We start from the raw sequence: 26098 nt of genomic DNA, 5'->3' as shown, positions 1-26098 counted from the left end.
GGTCAGCTGGGGGTCATCTACTCTCAATCCAACATTCACAGACAACAATACACTCACTCCAATGTTTATATAACACATTAATGCAGTTAGCTGTGCACTTAGCCATACAGCTTCAGTTTTTATGCTTTAATTTGCATAACAGTGCATGCATTGCTTTGGACATGGCATGCATGCTTTCAGACTCTGTGTTCCTGACTCTAGATGCTGCGGGCTGCACTCAGGGAGATTTATTAGGCTGGCTCCCTCTTGTCCTGTGTGTCTCTGATTTGATACTCTGGTTTCCACTCCAAACCTCAACTCAGCACACAGACACAGAGAGAGGAGAGTGGGAGGGTGAAGGGAGGAGGGGGAGGGGAAAAAAAGTGGGATGTCAGAGGAGACCGAAATAGGTAAGAAGAGGAGGGATGGAGGAGGAGGAGAGAGTGAGGATGATTGAGACTGAAGTGGATGAAAAGACGGATTGAAAAGTTGATGAAGAGAGACAGCCAGAGTGAGTGACGAAGAGCCCTGAAAACTGGACTGTGGAGCTGGAAAGAGAGAGGAGAAGGAGATGTTTGGAAATAAAGAGTATAGGAGAAAAAAAAACACAGTTAATGTAGTGTGTCTGTGTGCAGAGACAGACAGCCAGTGGGTCAGAGGGTTAGCGTGGCTCCATGTGTTGCTTATAAGCTGATAAAACACAACCACAACGAGGAAACTGCACCCCTCTGCCCCTTTTTTGTGACTCTGTGTATGTGTGTGAGGGTTGTGTTCAGGGTCAGAGGCAGAAAGAAAATCAGCTGGGGACCCAGGAGGCTTGTGGTTTGAAGCTAGTCTTGGAAAATGGTTAACAGATCGAGATAGGAAGCCCAGGTAGAACAGAGCTCCACACCCACGTCGAGCACAGAGGAACAGAAGCGCTGTGAGGGCCAGTAAACAGGAATTTTTTGCACTTTTTCTCCTCTTTTGTTTAGAATTACTTTTCCCACTTCAATCTCAATCAGTCATCAATGTTTCTCCCGCAGTACAATCTCTGTTAATCTTCATCCTGCTAATCTCCAGGGTTAATGTGTCTGGAAAACTACAGTACAAAACACAATAGCATGATTAGAACATTGAAGTTGTCTATGTGATGTCAACCATTTGTGTCTAAGGCCACAGTTATACTGCTAGCTCAGGATGGGTTCATATTAGTGACCTGGGTTTACATCTGTATACACTTGACCCTAAAGTCTGGTCCCATTTGGTCAGTGTGAACACAAACGTGCCATACTTTGACACCATGCCTGAGTCTGCTTCACGAAATGGTCTCAGGCTCAATTTATGTGGTCTCAAGCGAAGTATGCAGAAGATGTGAACTCAGCCACACCCAAGTACTGGATACCCATCAGTGAGTAGCAGTTCTAAAGGTCTCCTATCCAGTAGGGGAGTTGGTAAACCAGTAGCAATACAGTGGATTTTTGTAACACTGTCATTACCAATTTAAACACATGCTTTGAGCTGTAGTGCTCACACAAGGCAAAACTGATACCACTGTAACTGTAGCAGATCAATTTTGGACAGATACCAGCTCAGTCTGAGTCAGTATTTTTCACTTCAGCACTAAAGAGCAACCATGTAACAAGCCAACTGTCACCCATTTGTGTCAGTGCAGTTAACGTGAAACACAGCAATGAGATGAAATGTGTGTTCTCTCCTTTCAAAGTTTAATGTGTATAATAACAGCAACATACAGGGAGTGTCCTCGCTCTGCAAAGTGTCTGTCTGGGGCTTTAGCATTAGCTGTATGCCGCAATGGATCTACCTGGTTCCTCCCCAGCTCTTCAGTATTTTGTTTTACAGTGTCTATAAAAAGTACTCACCCCCTTGGATGTTTAACGCTTTAATTGGTTTTATAAATCAATCACGGTCGATATAATTAGGATTTTTTGACAAAAAAAAAACAAAAAATAAATAAATAAATAAAAAATAATGCCAAAGTGAAAACAGATTTCTACTAAGTAATGTCAATGAAATTAAAATATGTAATATAGAATTAGTGACTGAATAAATATTTGCCACCTTCAAGTCAGTTTTTAGTCAGTGCACCTTTGGCTGCAATCACATCACTGAGTCTGTGATGATAGATCTCAATCAGGCTTGCACATCTGGACACTGCAATTTACTCCACTCTCCAGTGTGAACAGCACTTTGCATGTCCAGCCACAAGTCCTGGGAAATGTTTATATACATCCTCTGACTTGTACTTTTTCTCTGAGTTGCTCAGAGTTGCTTGGAGTGTTCTTTTGTCTTCATGATGTAATGGAAGCCAGGAATACTGATTAACCAGTGACTACAGTCACCTGAGGTGATTGCCGTTTCACTAGTTGTGAGACTACTCACACCAATTGGCTGGACCGTGGTTGAATTTGGTCAGTCCCTTTATCTAAGTCTAGTTAAGTCTAGCTCTTCATCTTAAGGCTCAGTTCACACCACAATTTTTCAGGCGTTTAGATTTACTCTTTTTCATTAGTATGCCCATCATTGCTTATGTGCTATCTCCCACCAATAGAATAAAAGGACAGTAGTGTTTTGCCATCAATGTTCACAAAAGCTTGTTGAGTCTATGTCCATTGTACTTATTTAACCAATGATCATCAATTGGTTTCACTTTCCAGGTTGGTTTAATTATTCACACACTTTCATCATCTACATTCTCCGTGCATCCATCTATATCCAGTCAGGAGTGTATATTTTTGTGTGAGAATGCCAGTTACCCTTTTTACAAAGGATTTATCACAGGGAGGATAATAAGCCCCCCACCCATCTACCACCTTCCATCTCCATCCCAGATAAACAGCCGTGGGACTTTAAACATGGCGCCCGGCCGGCGTGTGACTGAGAGAATTGGCCAACTGGTGGCTTCAGTGGTCCAGGGGTCGCCCCCACCCCTCATCTTTCGCTGGCTGGGTGGGTGGCATATGGCGGCCCAGGCAGGGACCCCTTTGGTGTCACACACTCACACACACTGAGAGACACACAGAAGGCCTGGAGCCACCCAGGCTGGGCCCACGATCACCGTGGGAGACATGGTGTCACCAAGCCTTTGACAGAGGAGGGGATTGTGAGTATGTTTGTGTCAGTGTGATCCCACCTTAGAACCCCCCCTCCTGAGAACGTCGTCCGCTGCCCGCCGCCACATCCCCATGGTGACTCCACCGCTGTTGTCTCTGCTCATCAAAATTAGAGAGATTTACCTCTTCATGTGCATGCACACAGAGCCAACAGGTGGCAGGCCTTGCTCGGCCCAGCGGGAGCACTTCAAAGGTTAAACATACAGCAGGCTGCCCGCTTTTTCCCAAGGGGGAAGAGAGGGTGAGAAGAAGAGGACAAGATAAAAGGAAGGATGGGAAAAAAATGAAAACAGGCAAGATACACAGCAGTGTGAGCACGGTATAAAATGTACCTGGCATCCAGTTTGCTGTGACTCCCTAATTATAAGCGTAGCTCACATTTCAAAGTCAATTATGACTTAAAAGTAAAAGCAGAGAGCCTAAAGGGCTTTTCATTTCCCTTTCTTTCTGACTACGTGTGACTGACAGCAGATTGATCCTGCCATCAGTGAGTTTTGGGGTTTTCATCTGTAAAAGTCAAAAACAGAACAGCCTGAATCCCTTAAAACTTAGAGACATATATCACGTCAGAGAAACAGTGCAAAGCAATTTCTCAGCACAAAAACATAATTAAGTCTTCAGCGGATGCCAAAGTGCAAAAACAAAGTGACTCAGCAGTGGAAAACATCTTCTAAATGGTGTAAAACTGTTGTCAACAAAAAACTTTATCCTGTCTGGTATCAGTTTTGCGTGTGCTTATGGTGCAACAGACTCTGTAACACCACAGTCCATGTCAGCAATCTGCTGATCAGGTACATTGCTTCCGGGCGAGTTTCCAGTGCACTTCTGGAAGGATCATCCATCCACATCTCACTGTTGGGACACCTCGGGGATGCAGTGAAACAGGATGTTTTTAGCAGAAACGTGAAGACACACCTGATACATCCCTCAATAAAATCTTATCCTTTAAATAAGGCCCTGAAGAGTGTCATCTTGGCTGTAAAATCGTGAAATCTGCACACAGGGCTGCACATATGCATGCATATGGTTTAATATGTGGTATGGCCTCATGTTGCCTATCAACAGATAAGAGCCAAACAGAGGGGACTGCTATATGAATTCTAGTTATACTGCCCCCCATGCCCATTTCTCTTCCTCTCTCTCCCTCTCTCTCTCTCTCTGCTAGTCCAGCAGCCTGCCTGCTTCCAGTCTGTCTGGTGCCAAGACTCAGATTTCAGAATTTCCTTCTACAAGCCACATTTAGAGCAGCCAGCGTACTCTGTCTCTCTCCCTCTCTCTGTGCATGTGCAACTTTCTCCTCTCTCACTGTCTGCCTGTCTGACCCCCACCGCCCTGTTTTCAGAGCACTGTCCTTCTGGTGCCGCTCTTTGCCATTTTTCTCTCATGTAGCCACCTCCAGTTTTTTGTTTATTTTATGGGGCTTGACCCGAGCAGATGACCAGTGTAATACTTGTCAGCTTATACGAATGGTCATCTGTGCCTGTGTGTAATAAACACAATTAGACACACTCACAGGCAGCAGAGATGTATGTGTTTTTGTGGTAGTAAACAAGCCCCTGGTGAGGAGTTTGTAAAGATGGGGTCCTGTCACTGCACAGCTGACCTCAGGGTCCTTGTGACACATTGTGATGGGGTGACAGAGGATGAAGAAGAGAAGAGGGAAGTGAGAAACTTGAAAAGAATCTATAAGCAGGTGAAGGCAAGTGGTGATAAGGATAAAATGAATTTGAAAAATCTAATTTTTTTCACTTTACAGTTTAAGAACCCAAATCAAAGCAAGCGTATTTGTCTAAATTGAAGACAAAAATATTTTTCTACACTTATTTTAAGCCAAAACCACATAAGAAGTCCAGACAGACTTCTTATTTCAAGAAATAAAACACAAAAATGAGGCCCGCCTGTGCCTGATGGGAGTCAGACAAGCATGTCAGAGACATCTTATCATCCTGTCAGACATAGCAGCATAATGATATTTTAGCCTGGGTTTCCAAGTTTTTGTCAGTTTGACAGGAGATGCGCTGCCCAATTCTGTCTTGAGTTAAGAAGTCTTGTCAGTATAACTGCACTCAAAATGGTGCATTTCTTAAGTGTGTGTCTTCAGGTTTTATGTTGGGTTTTTTAGGGAATGATAAGGGGGAAAAAAATCATGCTAAAAATGGGGCATCCAGCCTGCTCAGCTTCACCAGCACATGGTGAAACCGGGCAGAGACAGGTGAAAAACTCTGTTGATTGTCTGTTGTAATGTAACTCAGATCACCAATGAGGTGTGTAAACAACAGTGCAAACTGTAGTCTCTGTTAACAGACTGGGGCTTAAAAGCTCTAATGTGTGTTCAGAGCGCATTGTGTGCTTGTCTACTCGCTATTCTTTCTGATGTTTATTATAAACAATAAACCACTCATATAGCTGATTTCTGCCATACAAACAACTCAGATATGTAGTTGAAAATTTATATTTTAACAGCTAACTAATTAAAAGATTTTGGTTTAATTAAGTCTGGCCAGGGCAAGAGAACATGCATGGACTTGGGTAAGGCTGGGCTTGATATGTTGTGCCCAATCTAAGCTCTAGCATTACAAGTACTGAATAATAGGGATGTGTGATACTGGATTTATGCTGATATCCAATATGCAGAGTTTTCCTATCCTGACATGCCAGATGGATGTGTTTACACATCCATCTGGGAAACCTCTCATACACAGTGTTTGGGAAAGGGCAGAGCCTTTAAATAAAATCTCAGAGGGTGATTGGATGAACGTTCTGTCTGTCACATCTTTACAGGCCAATCAGAGCAACAAAACACATGACGTAGCTGCTACTGAGGAGTAAACTCCATAAAGAACTACATAACACGAACCATGGCGACTGTAGCCATGTCGGTACATGACTTTTGTCATTTTTTTTAAAACAAAACAATTCATTGCTCTTCTTTGTTTTTCTTTTAATAATGCCATCAAGTTCTGAAAAGTTACGCTTTAGCAGCATCCACGCTAATGTCTTCTGCAAAAACTGCAGTGGTCTCTTGTTGCTGCTTGCTTACATCACGACTCTGCCACGCCTGAAGTACTGCCCCTTGTCGCTGATTGGTCCTGTCACTTTCTAACCGTGCCCAAACGGTTCAGATGGGAGCTTTGCAAGATGGATTCACCAGTGAGAAACATGGAAAAAGGCAAATCCATCTGCTTTGCAAGGTTGTAGTTTTCCAGTTTGCCATACCAATATGATACTGTATGTACACATCTTTTTTATTGTAAAATCAGTGGGCCTCCTTGAGTGTCTGGTACCCTAGGCAACCACCTGTATACTTGACGCTACATTTGAACATTTAGATTATATTTAAGGCCAATATATGTTTTAAACTGCCGATCTATTGCCTGGAAATGGCAGCAGAAATTTTCATATTAACATTTTAAGCTAACATCTGCCGATATCAGTATCTGTCCAATAATGTTGTGCATCTCTACTAGATAATAATATCTGTTGATGGGGTATGCAAATTTTGCCTCTAAATGAGTTTCTATGTCTAATGCTTTTACTTCAAAGACGCTTTAGAGGTTATTTTAGCAACTATTTTAATTAATTACATACAAAGCAGGGCTAAGTTTTAGTAGGGATGCATTATATAGGATTTTTGCCAATATCTGATATGCCAATATTCACATATTAATTTTAGCTAATGTGGATATTACTTCCAATATTTAAATGTATTTCAGATCTAAAACTTCCATCCTTAAAACACACAATTTAGAGTTTGAGGAGTATGAATTAACACATTTCTGTCCTGAAAACACACTTTCAATTTTAAGGAATTATGATGAGTAAAGAGAAAGACTTCAGCTGCTGCAGGTCTGTTAGTCCAGCCTAAAACTCTGATGAGTTTTTTGTTCGTGTGTCCAATATTTACAGCTGATACTGGCAGATTTTTATAGCCAAGTAGAAATGTTCCTATCTGCTGATACTGATAATCCACTTCTTGAGCTGAGATGTGCAGATACAAATATCATGCCAGTAATATTGTGCATCCCTAAATTTCAGTAATTTTATATATAAAGCAGATTTTTAGCTGGATTAAAACATGTATACTGAAATGTTTTTGACTAGAAGTGAGAAATTACAATTGCAAAACAACATGTACTAATTTTCAGTATGCCAATATTTCTAAATTAATTCTAGATTATACCTTGTTTAGAGAACACCAAGTGTCCCCAACAGTGTAGTAGACAGTCTGATCGTTATTTTCTGCCTTTGGCTTCATTTGCAATGTTAAGGGCTCACAGTGGAGTGTTTGGTGCCCTAGGAAACCAACAATACCTGGAGGTACATTTGCACATTTTGCCGATATTTGCGGCTGATATATGATTTATACTGATATACAGCCCGTAAATCGGCTGTAAATATAAGGAATTTTTGTATTTGCCAGTACTGATATTTAACTTTTAAAGCAAGTAACTACCCATATCTATACCATGCCAATAAAAGTGTGCATCCCTACCAAAATCCTATGTATTTTTTCTGGTGTGTGAAAATTTCAGAGAATAAAAAATTACATCCATGGACTTTGTTCAGACTAATAGGGCTGATAAGGTTATCTTTGCTTTTTCAGTGAAAACTTCTGTAGGGATCGTTAGGTTTGGTGCCCCCTTTAGACTCCACATCTCAAGCCCAAAAGACACTGGCACTGTCAGATGCATGTCCAAACAACTGCCCCCATTATTTTCTATTTCTCTGGTGACCAGAGAAAAGCTGTTTTGTCCAACTTGGCTGCTTTAGTACCAACTCTCTTTGAGAGGACGGATCAAGAAATGTTGCATCATATATTGTTCAAGGTATAGAATAAGTAGAAGATCTCGGCTGCTTGGGAAATTCCACTGCTCCTGTTGCTTTTTTGCTTAACTGGTGAGGTGGGGAGGTAAACCAAAAGCAGACTTTCGGTTCTGGTGTCAAGCACCTGGCACAGCAGTGGCTGGTGGTGAGTTTGACTGTTGGTGCTGTCGGTGTGTGCTAGGGTTCACAATCAAGGCAGGTTGTGCAACGTGACGGTCCAATGCAGATATACAGTGCTTAACAAATTTATTAGACCACCTGTCATATTTGTCTCAGAGACCATCCAGCATCATGAAGTGCTTTAATGCAGAATTCACCCTTTTATACCCAAGTTTGAGTTGGCTCACTGGGCTTCTCTGAGAAGTCAGAAATTAATCAAGCATAACATTCAACCACTAAAACTAATTTTTCTGTTCAGGAATGCAAGTAATAACTACAATTTGACATTTTAATCAAGAAATATTAATGTGCTTTACTAATTTTTCAGTTTTTTTTGTAAATCAGTACATTTGAAAATTCATGGATAACAAAAGTAATTATATTTTAGTTTAAAAAATATCATTGGGTTAAAGAGCTTCTACATATTGGTGTATTAACCATTGCAGAAACAAAAAAAATGATTTTGGTAATTACCAATGCTGTTAATTTAGGGCAGCTGTGGCCTAAACCTTACTTTGGGTGGTGGTCTAATAAATTTGTTAGCACCGTATATTGGGCTTATTGCTTACCTTGCCTTGCCTTGCAACTTCTAACCAAAATGATCGCCCAATTCTTGCTATTTATCAGCGCACTACATTATTGTTACAGGATTCATCAATGGTCAAAAACTCCACTTTGATATACACATAAAAAACCTGAGTTGTGTACCAATATTCTGTTAAATGAAAGACTCACTTACATTTTTACATCCTTTTCCGTATTGTTGGATCGTGCTGATAACAAACCGGTTAAAAGATCAGAGTTCATAATAGGCTAACCCTCTCAATTACACTATTACACTTCCTGTTGCTGCTGTCTTTGAGTTTCAGTTCCTCTGAGTTTTTAAAAGAAAGTTCAGAATCTACATTTTCACTTCATTTTAAGTTCCTGTGAGAAAATCTGGGGTTTGTGTTGATTTTGGGTTTGTGAACAAAGCGGCATGTCCTTTCCTCTAGCTGATTTACTCTTGTACATGTGTAGGGAGTATTTCTTTCGTCCTGCTGTCTTTTAACAGTCAAATATCACTCATTAAGAGACTTTTCTGGAAAAGCAGAAAATGTGGAAATAATAATTGGATGTTTGGCAGCCTGACACCTACCCCTGGCAGCAGTTTTAGGAATTAAAAATGATAGTCTAAAATGATTAGTTTTGTGGCTGATGATCTCTTTTGCTTCATTATGTCATATACAGACATTAGCATCAGTTTCAGTCTGTTTCATAACCAGCTAAAAACTCCTAACAGAAGCTTTAATAGAAAGACTGTCATTGAGTTTGTGATGTTTTTACTTAGTTGTGTACGGCTACAGCAAGAGACACATGCTTGTATGCAACAAAACATGCAGCTTTAGCCTCGTTGCCTCTTTTTTAGTGCTTAGCGTAAGATATTTTCCATTGTTTATAGCTTAGATTAATGTTATCTGTATTTATAGAAGCTTGATACTTCAGCCAAGAAGGATCTATGCTCACATGCTGGTTCACATTGGTCAAAACTACTACAATGATAAATTGGGTTCAACGATATAGCTGTATTTTTTGTTTAATTGCTTTAAGACTGTTGATTTCTGAAATTTTTTCCAGGTTTGCATCAAGAAATGTCAAGAATGCTTCCAAAAGACAGGCGTGGTGTCAGAGACAAAAGCATATTTCATGCACAGGAGTGAGAAAAGAGGAGGAAAGGGTGGGAAAAGACAAATGAGAAGAAAATGAGTCAGAGTCAAACTCGTTTTATGACGGTGAAAGAGAGGAAAAACATGTATCCAATCCAGATAAAATTCACCACCAGAACAGTACAGGTGTTATGTTACCAGGGATAATTTTATTGCAGACTCACCAAGATATACAGATTTAAATTTGGGGATCTAATCACATGGACGGTGAAGTCTGTGTGTTTCCATGAGCGAGTGTGGGTGATTGGACCTGCACTGACGACAGCAGATTGGACGGATTCATCCTCTTTTACAGCTCTAACTGTGTCACGTAAACGCTGAAACATAAACCGGGAGTTGTCAGATTTAGCAACATTTTCCACTCCGCTGTCAGTTTGCTGATTTGCTTTGAAGTGTTTCTGAGATTTTACTCTGCACACCAGTGTTATGAGCTGTTATGTACATACTTGTGGCTGCCTTTTAGCGTGCAAAGAAATCTCAGAAATTCTGTAGTCCAGGAGCCAACATTTCTTTGAATCACAGGTCTCTCCTATCCTAACTTTGACTCAAACACTAAGCAATAGTCTGGACTCTTTATATGAAGTCTTTGTTGACATGTGACTCAGTGTCTGGGGGACTACGGTGTTTGTGTAAACAGGCCGATAGAAGCTACAATAATAGAGCGGATGCTGTGTGAGCATGTGCGTTTCCAGCATGGGGGTGTTGATTGTTTGTTAGCTTGATGCAGTCTCACTGTAACAGGCATCTTCTATTTGATGTGGGATTGATCGGGGGCCAAACATGGAGTCTGGTTTTTGGTACAGACTTTGGTTTCCCAGAACGATTGCTTCCTGTTTCCCAACCTGGTAAAAGTGTAGGAAAGTGTGACATAGATGAAAGCGTTTGTGTGATCTGTTTGATGCTTTAATCTTTAGTCATTTATTCAGATTATTGTAGCAGTGGTTGTCTTGGTCCGAAAGCAATGCCTTCAAGATGGGGAAGGTGTCAATAAAAGTAGTAGACATGTCTGGTTTTTGTCACTCCTAAGACTTTTCCAACCAACTCTGTTCTCTGTTCTGATTCAGTTTAAAACATTGACTTCATTTTATGACAAATACAACATATTAATGTGCCTACCAAAAGGTTTCAGTGCATGTGTCATTGAATCAGATCCAGCTTTGTTCTCTCTATCTATCTTTGACCATGAAGTTTGAAGGAGTAAGGATAATGGTATGGAGCTGTTTTTCAGGGTTTGGGCTAGGCCCCTTATCTCCAGTGAAGGGCAGTCTTAATGCTTCAGTATACCAAGACATTTTGGACAATGCTATGCTTCCAACTTTGTGGCAACAGTGTGTAAGGCCTTTTTTATTCGAACATGACTGTTCCCCAGTGCAAAAAGCAAGGACTATGAAGACATGGTTTGATCAGTTTGGTGTGGAAGAACTTGACTGGTCCACACAGAGCCCTGACCTGAACCCCATCAAGCTCCTCCAGGATGAACTGGAATGGAGATTGCGAGACAGGCCTTTTCGTCCAATATCAGTGCCTGACCTCATAAATGCTTCACAGAATCAATGGGCACAAATTCCCCAAAAACACTCCAAAATCTTGTGGAAAACTTTCCAAGTAGAGTGGAAGTTAGCTGCCAAAGAGGGACAAACTACATGTTAAATACAGTTATTTGAATAATGTCATTATAGTCCCTGTTGGTGTAATGGTTAGAGATCTGAATATTTTTGTCCATATAGTGTATTTCTTTCACAGGATTAGCACAGCTACTGTAACTTTCTGGGGACACACTACTCAAATGGAAAAGAATTAGCCAATGTTAGCAAATATTGTATATTGGTAAAGTCGATTGGCCTGTTAATTTATTGCAAAATGGATTTACAGTTTTACTTGGCGGAGAACGCTCTGCTCAAAAGATGCTCCCTGGGTTAGTCAAGCAGCACGCCTTGACTTTCCAGGGAGCACATGGCTAGAAACCCTGATATGGATAGATACATCAATAACAATGTGTATCAAACACAACAAAATGTGTTTAAAAGCAATGAATACATATTTAGTAGCATGAATCTGTAACCTTGCAAAGCAGATGGATACGCCCTTGTCCTTGTTTTTCACTGGCGAATCCATCTTGCAAAGCTCCCATCTCTGGGCCCTGTTAGAAAGTGACAAGACCAATCAGCGACGAGGGGCAGTACTTTCAAGCGCAGCAGAGACGTGATGTTAACAAGCAGCAGCAAGAACTGGTGCAGTTATGGAGGAAGAGATTAGCGTGGATGCTGCTAAAGTGCCAGTTTTATCAGACCTTGACAACATGTCTTTGTTAAAAGAAGAACAAAGAACAGCAGTGAGTTGTTTTCTTTTTAAAAAACAACAAAAGTCGAGTACTTACATGTCTATAGTTGCCATGTTTCACCTTATTCCTCAGTAGCTGCACACGCGCAGCTCAATAGCGGCTACGTCACATGTTTTGTTGCTCTGATTGACCCACAGAGATGTGACAGACAGAACGTTCACCCAATCACCCTCTGAGTTTTTTTCAAAGCCTCTGCCTTTTCTCAAACGTTTCCTATTGAAGCTTTTCCAGATGGATGTGTTTCACACATCCATCTGGCGTGTCAGGTTAATGAATCTGAATATGAAGGTGCAACAAGCTTTATGCTATAAAGGAGGAGGCTGGGGTGGAGGTTGAGCTTTGCTAGCAGCAGCAGCAGCATGGTTCATCAATATTAATGCAAGCAGGGATTAGTGAGAAGTACATCATTGACCGCTGTGTTGAGAGAAAGAGCTGTGATTGGCTGTGGGAGCTGGGAGGCAGAAATTAGGATCAGTTGGCCGTCATCTGGGCGTGTGACTGCGGTGTCCTGCATGAACTAACGCTTAGCTTTATTTATTACCTTTCTCCACTGGCACTTGCTCTGTCACAACTCAGCCAATGAGAGCACAGATTTAAGCCCAGCCCTTTTCTTTAGCCTTTGAAAACAATCTTTACTGGGCTAATAGTTTGTTTTATTAGTTCAACATTATCCATTGTTTCTGTCTTGATTTTTTTTATTCCTTTATGAGGTTGAAATAGCTACCCAATTTTGTGGCAATGCTGGAAATTAACAATGCAAAATGACAGCATTGTCTTTGCAGCTATTTATTACAACCATTGCATTTGGAAAGGCTGAGTCAGATAGAACAGGATCATAGGCGGAAGTGAAGATCCAGTCTTTGTGTGGAAATAAATGCATCTAAGTGCAGGGACTCCTTATCCAGTTTGGGAGTAAAATGTGAAGGCCATACAAACAAGATATTAATGTTATTTCTTTGCAGAGGTCAAAACTGGCCCCAGTGAGACATACCAGATTGCTTTGCAATAAACTTTGCAAATAAATTACTTTTAAGCTGACCGACTGAAACTGTATCTACTTGATAGCAGTCTGTCTTTGTACTGTTGATGTTTTGTCACTTTTTTTTTTTACCAGAGCTTTGCTATTGTTAATACAAACTGAGCATTTACAGCTGCTGCTTTCCCAGGACAAAAGCTTTTGAAAAACGAAACATAGGTTCACTTTTATCTTGAGGCAGTCATGGGAAAGCCCTTGCATATCCTCTGTGGTTAGTGCTAACCATGGTTGTTTAACAAGTATGCATCTGCAAGACATCATTGACAGGATTATTGACAGTAGATCATTGTTAAATATTGCAGGGAGTAATGGAACTAAAATGAGCTGTTGAGGAGCTGCAGGTGATGGGCTGCAGAGCTCAGACTCCTCATGAAAGAAACAAAATCCTTCTGCTGTGTGTTAAAGTGTCATGCAGAACTGCTCATAATATGAAATGCATGGAATTAAATTGAGCAGAAGTTCTGGAAAGTCTTCATAAATAAGAGTGTCATCAGCGTATAGTAGGATTAGGTGGATTTTGAAAGCATTGTTGAAAATGATAGAAACAGCCTTTTTTGTGCTCTGTTTGGAATTATATTTTTGTTACATCTTAGGATGGCCTTTTATCTCTGTCTAGGGAAGGGCTGATGTCATTGGCAAATAGCATTCAAGTCTCACGTGTAGGATGCAGCATCTCTTTGAAAGTAAAGGCGCACACAGAGACCCCACACCATGGAACACACTCCCTAATGTCGTCAGAGAGTGATGAGGCACCGTCCTGCCGACAGAAAAAGTTCGTCTGTTCCATCTCAGGCAAATAACAATAAGCCCGGGGCTGGATTCCAATGGGCTTTCTCTTTGAAATGGGATACCAGCACAGGCATTACAAATATATCTCTTGTTTTATCTTCCGGGCCAGGCCCATGGAAAAATTATTCCAAAATACCTGCCGCGCTTTATCTGGAACCCTGGAATAGGTTAGGCCCGGTCGGGAACACGAGGATGTCTAAAATAAGGTCTCTATTACGGGATTGAGTGGAGATGGATGGGACAGAGCGGGAAGGGACGGGGATCGGGGGTATTTTAGGTGTATCGGCGCTGTGAAAAAGGGCTTGTTGCGGGGGCTTGGAGCTGCTTTAAAGTCTACAGTGTGTGCCGCCGTCAGCTGTTGTACAAACTGCATGTGTTGGGGAGGGTTTGTGTGTGTCTGCTCATTTGGGCTCACACGTCCGTAGTGGAGTGTGAGTATAAATAACATTTTTCCTACAGATGTTCTCACCTTGACAAATCTGTTCTTGGTCCGTGTGATACTTCTTGGCACATGGCATGATGGCCCGACGTAACTCAACCTTTATTTACTTTGTTCAACCTCTGCGTGCCCCAGTTCAAAGCATTGCTTTTAAAGAACAACATTTACATCTGTGGTATTTAACTGATGATGTTTTCCAAAGTGGCTGATAGCAAGCAACTATTTCCCAAGGACTTATAAAGAACACAAAGTTTAAGACATGTTGACCTCTGAAGGGATTGGTTACTGCAAACACTTTTAATTAGGAAATACCAAAAGATTTAATTGCCTCTTTTGAATGTTAAAAGGATATTATCTCTGTCCATGTTTTTTGCGAATAAGATGAGCCTGCATTAGGCTTTGATGTTGAAATAACTACATATTCTTTGATTCCAGTCATACTTCAATAAAGTGGGGATTTAGGGTTAAATTAAGGTACCGAGAGAAGTTTAAGAAGTGAGGGAAGGGGACAAAGAAAACATGAGAGAGAAATGTGAGTCAATATGGTGACAAGGGCAAAGACCAGAGCAGAAAGATGATAAAAGATGTGAGGGAAAGGAGGGAGGAACAGTAGGTGAGAAAGCTGTTGAAAGTGTGTCCTTGAGGAATTCATTTATCTCCCTGCCTCTGTTTGGTGGGACCTGTTAAGGAGTCTGTCACCATTGCCTGTAGGATCCTGCTGACATCTCCTTCAGCAGTTCAGAGTGTGTGTGAACGCCACGGCCCAGACTCACCCTTCAAACAGCGTGTCATCTATGTAGTTCCCATGGCAGGATGGAGAGGGGAAGCATAGTCATCATACCAATAATGCCAAGACACCAGTGGTGAGAGATGCCGATCTTCTGAAACTCAAAAGAAAAAGATGACATTAAAGGGCAACACTGGTGAACCAGCTATCAGCCTGTTTGAGATGAAAGAGGACTGATTATGACATCATGGTGCCTAGCTGGCTGATCAATTTAATTTATCATCATTTAGTAGATAATAATAAGGGTATCACAAGGGTAAAGGATGTTTTAATAGTCAAGGACAGAAAAGCCCTCTTTTTATCTTATACAAAAAGAAAATTATTCTTCAAATAGCTTGAAACAGATTGATTCAATTTTTAATGGAACTAATGGTAGCAATTAAACCCAGTGGTTACAAAGACAACATGCAGTAATAGCTTTGTCCGCTCTCAGGTTGTCAACACAATCAGCAAAAAATCATAAAAACACTTTACACAGTTCAAATAGAGGTGCTTTGGTAAGAATAAACTGTATAGGCCTATTGTCTTAGAGTTTTATCAATGAAACAATAAACATCAATGCCAGTTACTGACTGCTGTGTGTCCTGTTTTTGTGGTTTGGATCTTAGGGGGGCTCCAAGACAAAAAATGGTTGGGAACTGCTGCTAAACCATCCACTGCAGCTGCATAATGTCATGGTCATACATTCATTTGCTGATCATTTAGGTTGAATTAATTCAGCACACAGGCCACAGACTTTGAAACAATAACACATCTGTAACGTAATAGGCTGTAGGGTTGCTAAGAAATGCATATTCCCTGAACTTAAGGAACAACAGTTTTATTTGGCTCTGAAAAGTAAAACAGTTTCTTAAAGTAAAATCTCTGTGATAGAAATGCTAATTCTTTAAGTTAGTTAATTGAAATAATTTATATAAATATCAAGCTAACAAACTAAGATGTGCATCCAGGAACATCTGTGAGAAAGTGTTCCCCCTCAGATAATACACCAGACACCAAAACAATGTCTGTTAAGTTGCCTCAAGTAGGGCTGCTCTATTATGTAACAAATTGAAATCCCAACTATTTTGTTTGATCTTGAGATCACAGTTATTCAACATGATTACTAACCGATTGCTCACTGATTTTACAACATCTTCACTCTTTACATGTCAAAAATCTAGCATGTAGCATTAGCTCAGGCAGGCCATGGAGTCAAGCGCTGCCGTATAACTGAGATCAGTTGACTCAGCTCATTTGCTCTATTGGCTAATCCCACTCATCCTGCCATATTTGAACTAGTCTAGTCAGGCTACACTTTGCTGCTCCCTCTTCAAGCTGCTTTTTGCAACCCTCCTCCACCCCAGCTTCTCCTTTATTCTGCCTCTGACTAAATCAATGTAATTTTGTTGTCATTTGCTTTGGGTTTTTTTGCTGCTTCTGTACCTGCTTCAGGCTTTCCTATAGGCACAGGTAAGGCAGGAACATGTGCTGTTCCTGCTTGATGCAGGACATGGCAGGTGATACAGTAATTGTATAAGCAAGATTAGCCAAAATCGTGATTGAAATTAAAACTTGACTAATTTCCCAGCACTTCTTGAGTAAATTATTTCGTTGATCATTTTTGTGTTTGACTCAAAGCTCAGAAGAGAACACAAGTTGTATATCAGCTGTTTCTTTCTACATGTGCACCCCCAGTGGTGAGACACCATAAACAAACATATCTTTGCCTAAGAGGCCATTATCCAAAAGTCTTGATATGTCTTACAAATATTTATAAAGAGGGCTGTATTAAAGGGATAGTTTAGAAGTTTTATGTGGGGGTTGTATGAATAGTAACAAATGTCCAGAAATGGATGGCACAGTCCCAAAAGAAAGGCCTGGTTATGTCAGAGTGAAGCTTTGAAATAAATGTAGGATCCTTTTGTATGGCTTTATTATACAGTATGTAACCTGCAGCCCTGCCTGCGGCCAAACAAAACTTCTCTTTCAGGGGCTGTGCAGTCTTTTATCTACTGTATTGAGATCATTTACTATGGGTAAAATCTCATGAATTACTTTAAGAGCAGACACAACTTCATTTAGATCTACTTGTGTGCCTGTCCTTAACTTCCTTTTCCTCTCAGCAAATATGCCCCTTGACTTTTTAGTAACACAAATTTGAAATACCAAGATGGTATCAAATCGAACAAAAAAAACAAAAAAACAAAAGCAAAAGTGTACCTAAATATAGAGAGCTTTGATATTTTTATTTGGCATTTTTGTTCTCATAACTGATCATGATTTCAAGGAGTGAGCTGGTTAAATTACGCATCAAATTTTCTATTTACTCTAACGTCTCGTCTTCTCCCACCCATCTCTCCTCCAGGGCTGACACTGCCAAGATGACGCAGCCCATGAGGGGGGACCAGGCCCACCAGCCGGCCCCAGCCCGCAAGGCGGCCAGCTTGTCCTCGCCAAGCGCGGCCCGCCGCCTTTACCGCAACTTGTCTGGAAAGTTCCGTGTGGGCACCAACCCCCCTGCCCTGGAGGACAGCGTGGTGTCAGGACGGGGGGGAGACAAGGAGAGACTGCGTAAAACCACCATAGTAAGTCAGAGAGAGAAAAGAAGGAAAAAGTAATAAGCTGGGGAATATTGTGGGCTAAAAATAGTTTGAGAAAACATATAGACTGGGATAGGACAAGATCCTCATATAGCACCATCACACACCCACCTATCTTTCTATTGTTGAATAGACTGAAAATATATAACCACTGTTTATTTTCTCCTCACGTAAACTATCTTTGTTCTCAGTTCCAAAGTAATGAAGCATTGTTTGAGGCCGTAGAGCACCAGGAATTGGACCTGGTTCAGCTGCTTCTGTCACAGTACAGTCTGGAGGAGCTAGACCTCAATACCCCCAACAGTGAAGGCCTCCTGCCCCTCGATATCGCCATCATGACAAACAATGTACCCATGGCCAAGCTGCTGCTACGAGCGGGTGCAAAAGAGAGCCCCCACTGTGAGTACAAAAAAACAAAAACAACCAGTCATACCTATTAACAGGACCACTTGTTCCTCCCAGTGCTGTGTAATTTATGAGCATATACCAGACAGCATGCAGTATTCATTTACTGAGGTGAAGTTAAAAAACATGCATAGCTCGGGACTTTTAAAAGCCAAGAGACATTGCTGTCTCTTTCCTCTGCTCTCTGCTTTTATGAAGTCATAAAGGGACTTACACAATGTATTTCCCTTTTTTATTAGTAAATGAAAAAGGCAGTGGCAGCTGTGATGGAGAGCACCTGCAGTGTCTCTTCAGTGCAAACATTCAGCATTTTTGTGTCAGGTTGAAGATGTAGTGTTACTAAGTTATTGAGAGCAATGTTTCCCAAACTGTTTTTCTGATGAACCACTTTTTAGAAGGTAGAAGCCATCATGATGCAACAACTTTGTTTTTCCTTCTACATGTGCACTTAGGTTGGTTGAGCTGACGGCCATTGCTAGCTTGGATAACATTCCTTCCGGACTCAATCTCGTCCTGACCTGCTACTTTGAGTTTTATGAGTGTGGAAAGAACCAATATTTGCTTCGTCACATAGGCTGTCTTTGGATGCTCTCCCCCTTGGGCCTTCAGTTGCTGTCTGATCTGGAACAATGCGTATTTTTTTTATTAGCCAAGCATCCGTAACTGTGATTTTAGCTTTCGATCCGGTAGCTGGTAGAGCCTTATTTTATGTTTTATCATGATGGAGAGGGTGAATGTTGTAGGGTGGAGTTCCCCCCATGGCTATCATATGTATGCAAACATGAATGTCCCGTTAAATACTGTTGAAATGAAATTCTGAAAACTTAATTGGCGACCCAAAAATATCCCATGTCCAGTGTTGGACAAGTTACTGTTGCTAGCTTCAAAAGTGAAGGATTGCTAATATTTGCATTATGTGTTCCTGCTAGGGCTGGCAAGATTAAATGCAATAATCATGATTAACTCCGATCCATGATAAGTGCACCTTTTTTGTATCATGACTAATTGCGTGCTTTTTTAAAATTCCTTTCAACATGCTTTGGTTAAGCCACTGCAGCGTCTCTCTGCAGCCACAGTGATGTAAAATAAGAAAAAGACCATTACTACTCCTAAATGTCTCATTTTAGTTTGAAAAACTAATAACCAGCTCAGTGGACAAGCTCAAAGTAATTTGAACCTTGTGTTATCAAACTTTGACCTTTTAACTGTCCCCTTACTAGTTTTTCAATCCATGTTAAATTTATTTTCCATAGTTAAGTTAATTGTAAAAACTTTGATCTACTTATAAAAGCAGGTCTTTATCCAAAAAGTCAGTTACCCTATAGTGAAATGTTAAATGTTATCAAAAGGGTTGATTAATCAGAATTAACCACAGAAATTCTGGTATTAATCGTGATAAGATTTTGGATTGTTTGACAGCCCTAGTTCTTACTCTTCAGGCTTATGATATGGATAGTGTTCTGCTAACCTAAACAATCAACAATTTTTCTTGAAAACCTAATGCTAGCTAGTTGATGTTACTGTAAGCTTAAATGTACACCTATCCAGTCATATTATGTAGCCCCGTCTAATGGTATCATTCGCTAAAAAGCAAAACAATACTTTTAGCATTTAAGCATTTGATTTAGAGTAGCTAATCAGTCAAATCAAAGTTAATGTTTATCTTGAAACTTGCCACAATCATGCTCTGGATCTTCAGAGTTTCTAATCTTTTCCCTGATTAATGATGAAGCAAAAACTATGACAACTTGTCACATCACCACCTTTTTATATTTGACAAACCTGAAAAGCAGAGGGACCATGCCATACCAGCATTTGAGCTTTCCTCTCTGAGTGTAACTTGTTCAGACTTTTCCACCATGCAAATCAGGTGAATTATTGGATAAATATGGAATTATTTGAATGTTAATGTAGTTGATCAAACTACAGTCTCTGCAGCTATTGTGCTTGGAAGTGAAAGCATTCTCTTTTTAGCACACTTATGTAGATGCATCCAATCTGATGTCAAACAGTAACTCAATTTTAAAAACTTAAGTATTATACTGAAACAATTTAAAGCTAATTTATTTATTTTACTGCATTACTTACAACCTCTTTCAGAATGAGCTCATTTTCAATGAACCAAAAGCACAGTTAAAACATACAGTGTATTTAGAATTGATATCACACAGCTGACATAATGTTAGAGCTTCTATAATTGCGCAAGTTTATACATGAGATAAATTCTGAAACTAATCTCTATATTTACTTTGTTTTTCTGTTGAATGATCCAAAAACTCTTGGGTCACAGCAATGTCTCTGTGGTTATAAGAGCAGTGTTTCTATCTTATAATGAGACTATTGTATTCTGTCATACTGTGCCTTATAAAGTTTGACAGCTCTTTATTTTGTAGGGGAACTTTGGCTTACCCACAGGTGAATCACTCCATAACAAATGCTGCATTGGCTTTGTGAAGGAATTAGGTTGATTTTCTGATCCTTAAGCCCAGACCTATTGAAAACAGCTGAAATATGCCAAAAAAGACTTCATTATACCATTAAATCTATTATCTACAATAAAAACATTTAATTTTTAAAAGGTCATCAATTTCAAGAGACTATTTATAAAATGTACCAGTTTTGACTTCTGTTCAGCACAACATGCACGTTTTGTTTGAAAAGATCTGATTGGTAAACAAAAAGAATCCTGTTACAAAAGCAACACAAAGATATTTTCTGAGGTAAAGCAGTAACAGCTGACATATTTTCTAGGATCATAAGATGCATATTTAAAGCTACTGTGAGGAGTTTGTAGCTGTTTGTGAAAAAGGCTGAAATTAAAATTAATACTGTTTTCTCTAATGAGGAACCCTCTTTTATTTTGACCACTGCTGTGGGGGTGAGGGGGTAGTAGTCAGCTGAAATTAATAACATGACCCTGCCTAAAGGACATTTTTTAAATTTCCCACAGCATTGGTCTTCATTAAAGATGCAGTTGGTTGATTTAATGAAAGAAAAGCAGAATGAGATCAGCAAAGGGAAAGGAGATACTCTTTTGTCCACAAGGGGGGCCAAAATTGACACATTTTAAGAGTTCCTCATAGGAACATGTAAATTCCTAGCTTCTCAGATCAGACATTACATTAAAAATGTGAGCATATGTTTCCTTTTTTAAACCAGGCCCTTTCATAAGAATCATTGATCAGCTCTGCTTTAGCCAATCAAATCTGTGTCACGTGTAATAATAAGAACTATATAAAATTACAAGTTAGATTAATTGGATTCTTACAGTCACAAGTGTAATCCTTTAAAACTTAAAGATATGAGATGGCATAAACCACAAAATAGTGACTTAATGAGAGATACTGATAAGTTTGAATAAGCAAGTTGCAACCTCAGCCAGCTGAAAAAATGAAATCAGCACAGGTGCCGAAAAGATTGCAGTTCCTATGATTGTCCACTAGAGGCTGGCTTAAAGGCCCCAGGTTTCCCATTAATGCCCATTTTAAAATGCCCCTTTGTATGACAAAAATGACCATGGTTACAAACTGGTACAAAAACAAATTTCATTTATGCATCCTGCATTTTTATTGGTTCTCACTGCATTGGGGATAATTTTATATTGTTCATCTGTTTTGATTATATTAAGGCTTTAGGGTTTTTGCGCACTGATTCTGTATTTTACTTTTGCACGTCAAAACAGAAAAAACAATCTCATGTTGTGTTTATCATGTTTGCACACTGACCCCAAAGCTTTTTTTTTTCAGAACAAGTTCAATTTTATTACCTTTTTCACATTTGTCCAAGTCATTTAAATGGGTGATTGACTTATCAGAGCAGCGCCTTCGGCTTCTCGCTCGCCCCCCCTGTTCTCTCTCCCTCTCTCACACTGAACTTTTAACACTATGATCTCCCGTGTTTTATGGTGAATGTCAACCAAGGAATATGTAGATAGAGGCTTAAATTTGTTCTCACAGCCACGTGACGGATATTGTTCTAAAAAGTTGTCCTCCATCTCTCTAAATCGGCAAAGCACTACGATGCATGAGTTTGTGCCATATGAAGCTCTCTGTTAGGATGATGAATCCAGGGTGTTTTTAAATGAGTCAAAGAGCCACAGAATCATCCTCACTGCTTTTTTTGGCCCAGTACAAAACAATTTACCACCTTCTACGAATTTTTGCAGTGAATACAGATAAAATGCAACAGCCTCAAAGTGAAAGATATATGTGCGTGACATTTTTTATTTGATCCAAAAAATGCATCTGAAAAGCCCTGTCCTTTCGCACAGGATTGGTATTACCTAAGGACCCCTAGTTATTTGTAATTATTACGCAAGACATCTGTGTTTTAATCTATTGCAAATCAACCATGTCCGTGAGTTTCAGAGTAAAAATTCCAGGGCAAATTACCTACCATATTTCAGCATACACATATGTCCACAGGCAGTCTTGTAGTACTCGAGTCCCGGACTCGGACTTGAGTCTGACTCAGACTCGGACTCAGGTAAAAGGGGACTTGACTCTGATTTTTCTTTGGTGACTTGAACTCGACTCAGATTTGAACACTAGGGATTTGGGACTCGACTCAGACTCGAGGTTTGGTGACTCGACTACAACACTGCCCACAGGTAATACTAATCCTGTGCGAATCAGCATCTCTCTAATTCAGGGTGACCATTATGTGTTTATAGTCAATACAGCTTTTTCTGATTGACAATAATATATAATAATTCCTCTTGTAGAGGAAGTTATCTACCAAGTTTTGACACATACAGGCCATTATAGTACTTTTTCTCAGTTCATCTCATCTTATATTGACAAATGACTTAATTTTGCTTGATTGATTCATTTAAACTGACCTATCCAAGCACGTGTGTGCACCCCTGCTCTCCTAATACGAACAGTGCTTCTCTTTGCCTCCAACAGCTTCTCTTTTATTGTGCCTGATCTTAGATCAGTGTTATTTTGCTATACATTCAACACATAAATCAATTTATGATTTGAAATATGTTGCTTAGCATTCAGTGATTAGGCTACAACAGCTGATCTGTGCGATGAGGGTTGTTGTTGGTGGTTACAAAAATAAGGTGTAGAATGACATCAACAGCATGAACTGCACAAAACTTTAAACAGGTAACAGGAGTGGTTCACATTTAACATGGGCGTCTCACACTCTCAGTCTCAGGTAATACTAATCCTGTCAACAGCATGCTTTGGTGTGCAAAGATCTTCAGAGTTACACATAAATTGCATTAGGTACTGAAGGTATTGTAGCTGTCTAAAAGGGGAATCATCTGTCACTGGGTTACCTAGGGGAGTATACGTAAAATAGAATAATAAGCATGGCGACCACCATCTTTGGGCTTCAAAATAGCTCTTCACAAATCAATAGGTGATGTCACGGAGGCTACATCCATGTTTATTCAGTCTGTTTTTACCTGCATGAATTTGGAATTGATACCAGACTTTGTTTGTTTTGCCAATCTATCAGAATCAACAAGTGTCATTGTGGAAGCCAGAGCTGTTCTCACAGTGGGATAATGCCAGCAACATTTGTGCCAAAAACAACTTCACAGACACATAACTCATAACACACTCACATATCATGCACACAAGTAAAGTATTCACTCACACGCCACTGAGAACCTCACACATCTTTCTCTCTCTGTTTTCTCCTCGCAGTGAAAGCATATTAAAGGCACTGAAGGGGTGGTAATAGTGATGCAACATTAGTCATCTTTGTAAGCACTTTTCACTGTCTGTGATCTACTCCCCTCCTCTGCTAATGATTAGAACTCGCCAGTAAGGCTCCTAAGCTGTTTACACCACATACACACACTTCTCTACAGCTGAGCCAGACGTCTTATAAAGGTGTCATAAAATTGAAAACACTTGAATGGAAAGTGATGTTTACTGAAGTTTTCGCTTTGATTTTGCTCAAATCATTCCTGAGCGAGTGAATTGAGAGAACAACAGCACATAAAGAAAGTTAAAGTTCTCTTTTCTAAGCCCGTTATCAAACTCCATGTGCTGAGACTTCACATCAAAGACGCTGCAGAGCTGTAAAAGGAACTGATCTTAATACTTATTGATATTTCACAGCTTTAGTGTGCGTGGTTAACAAAGAGACAAGGGCAGACAATAGCAATCAAACAAACCCTCTTAAGCAGCTTCTCACACACACACATTATAAATCCCTTCGACACTCTTATAGGATAAAGCCACTTTAATGTGCTGAAGAGGATGCCAGCCTTGATGTGAAATAAGGACACATCAACACATGTACATGGTGACAGCATCTGGACCAGATTCTAGGCCTGGAAAGACTGAAAATGTACATTTAAAAAAGGCCACCAGTGGGTTTTACCATCTGTGCAGGGGTTTTTCTAATCTCACTTTTACTCTTTGCCTTTAAGAATTGTGTGAACGCAAAAATGTACGGGGCTCCAGACCTTGGGGGTTCAAAATCCTGTAAAATATTAGGTATAAGGAGTTCCAGGACAAGCTAGAGGCTAATCAGACTTAACCTGTGTGGTTAGAAACCAAACACAAATAAGTACTTACAAGTTGACTTTAAAAGGTGTTTCTAGTATTTTGCATGCTACTGCAGGTAGAGAAACATATATATGTGGTGTGCCAAAGTAGTACCAGTAGCTGGGAGAAAATAAATTATATTTGGTAACTTACATATTGCAAATGGCCCCATCTGCAGTAGTGCATAGCCTAGCTTCTGTGCTAGCACTACAGCTAGTCTCTGTCTACCTTACTTAAAAATTACCATACTATCCCTTTAAAGCTAGTTAGATCAGTGCTTGTGTTTTAGTCAGCATTCTGCTGAAGTTGTTATGCCTAACATATCTTTGTTAGCTATGTAGTTAACATTAGAACAAGAGAGCTAAAGCCAGACATATCACAAAACTACTTCTAAAACAGGTCTGGCGTTAGCAAACATAACAATCTAACGTAGATAACGTAGCTTTGTTTTGTTTTTTTAGCTACGTTAGATATGTAGCTACCTTACCTTTTATGTAGCTTACTTAGCTTTGCTTGCTCAAGAATTAGCTATGTTATGATGTTTTCATGGAGTACAAAGCAGACTTTAATTAGATTATACAGGTCAGAATTTAGACTTTTAATTTTTATATCCAAACCCTCAGCTGAACCCTAACCAGAAGTTTAATCTGATGTTATTTTAGAGTTTTAGCATGTATTTCCGTTTCTTTTTTGATTATTTGCTGTGCAAAGAGTGGTATTCATTTTTCTCAGTTCAGGTCCTAAAAATTCTAAAAATTTGATTTTTCAAATGTGTGTGAACCCAGTGAAAGAATAACAGTGTTAAACACTGTTATAAATATTTTGAACTTGTCTCCTACTTCTGAGGCAGGGTTCAGACCACACTGCTGCTGTTGTGCTGCACTCATTTAAATATTGTATTAAAAAAATAGGATTTCAATGCAAATAGTTGGAATTTGCATTTTAAAATTCAGCAATTGAATTTTTTAATTGCTTGACAGCCCTAGTTTTACTATGTGGCATTAATATTTATTATACAATGTCTAGATTGTTGCTTAAAGATGTTTTAATGGTCTGTTTTATAACTGTATAGAGTACTTTGAGTTGCTTTGTGTATGAATGGTGATCTTTGAGTTACCTTGCCTTACCTAATTTTCAAAGTTAACATCCCTCCCTTGTTTTAAAAGTGATAAATAGCCCTTTTAGTCTTCACACAAAAGCTCAAAGAGAACAACAAAACTGACACCCACAGGAGACACTGGGATTCAAAGAGAAGCTCACAGCCGCCGAGGAGACACGGAGCAAGCCGCAGAATTAAACACCCAGATGGACATTTTGACACGGAGCTTTAAACTTACTGTCAACAGTGGAATCTAACGCTCAACAGTGGAATCTACAACGAACAAACACAGACCACACAGACTAAACACAGACACACACCAGG

At 39.8% G+C, this 26098-nt stretch overlaps 1 protein-coding gene across 3 annotated transcripts in view; it reads left to right on the top strand.

Annotated features, from left to right (window-relative positions):
• The window catches only part of LOC121527857 (ankyrin repeat and fibronectin type-III domain-containing protein 1), a 253335-nt gene that overhangs the window by 188188 nt on the left and 39049 nt on the right, over positions 1 to 26098 (top strand). For all 3 annotated transcript variants that reach the window (XM_041814870.1, XM_041814871.1, XM_041814872.1), the window contains 2 exons: positions 17521 to 17740; positions 17947 to 18154. In XM_041814870.1, coding sequence (XP_041670804.1) covers positions 17521 to 17740; positions 17947 to 18154 — 428 coding nt within the window. The remainder of the gene's footprint in view (positions 1 to 17520; positions 17741 to 17946; positions 18155 to 26098) is intronic.

The sequence above is a fragment of the Cheilinus undulatus genome, linkage group 20 (genome assembly GCF_018320785.1).
Source record: "Cheilinus undulatus linkage group 20, ASM1832078v1, whole genome shotgun sequence".
NCBI lineage: Eukaryota > Metazoa > Chordata > Actinopteri > Labriformes > Labridae > Cheilinus > Cheilinus undulatus.
The sequence above is the reverse complement of the archived record's forward strand: the minus strand, read 5'-3'. Positions and strand labels throughout refer to the sequence as shown.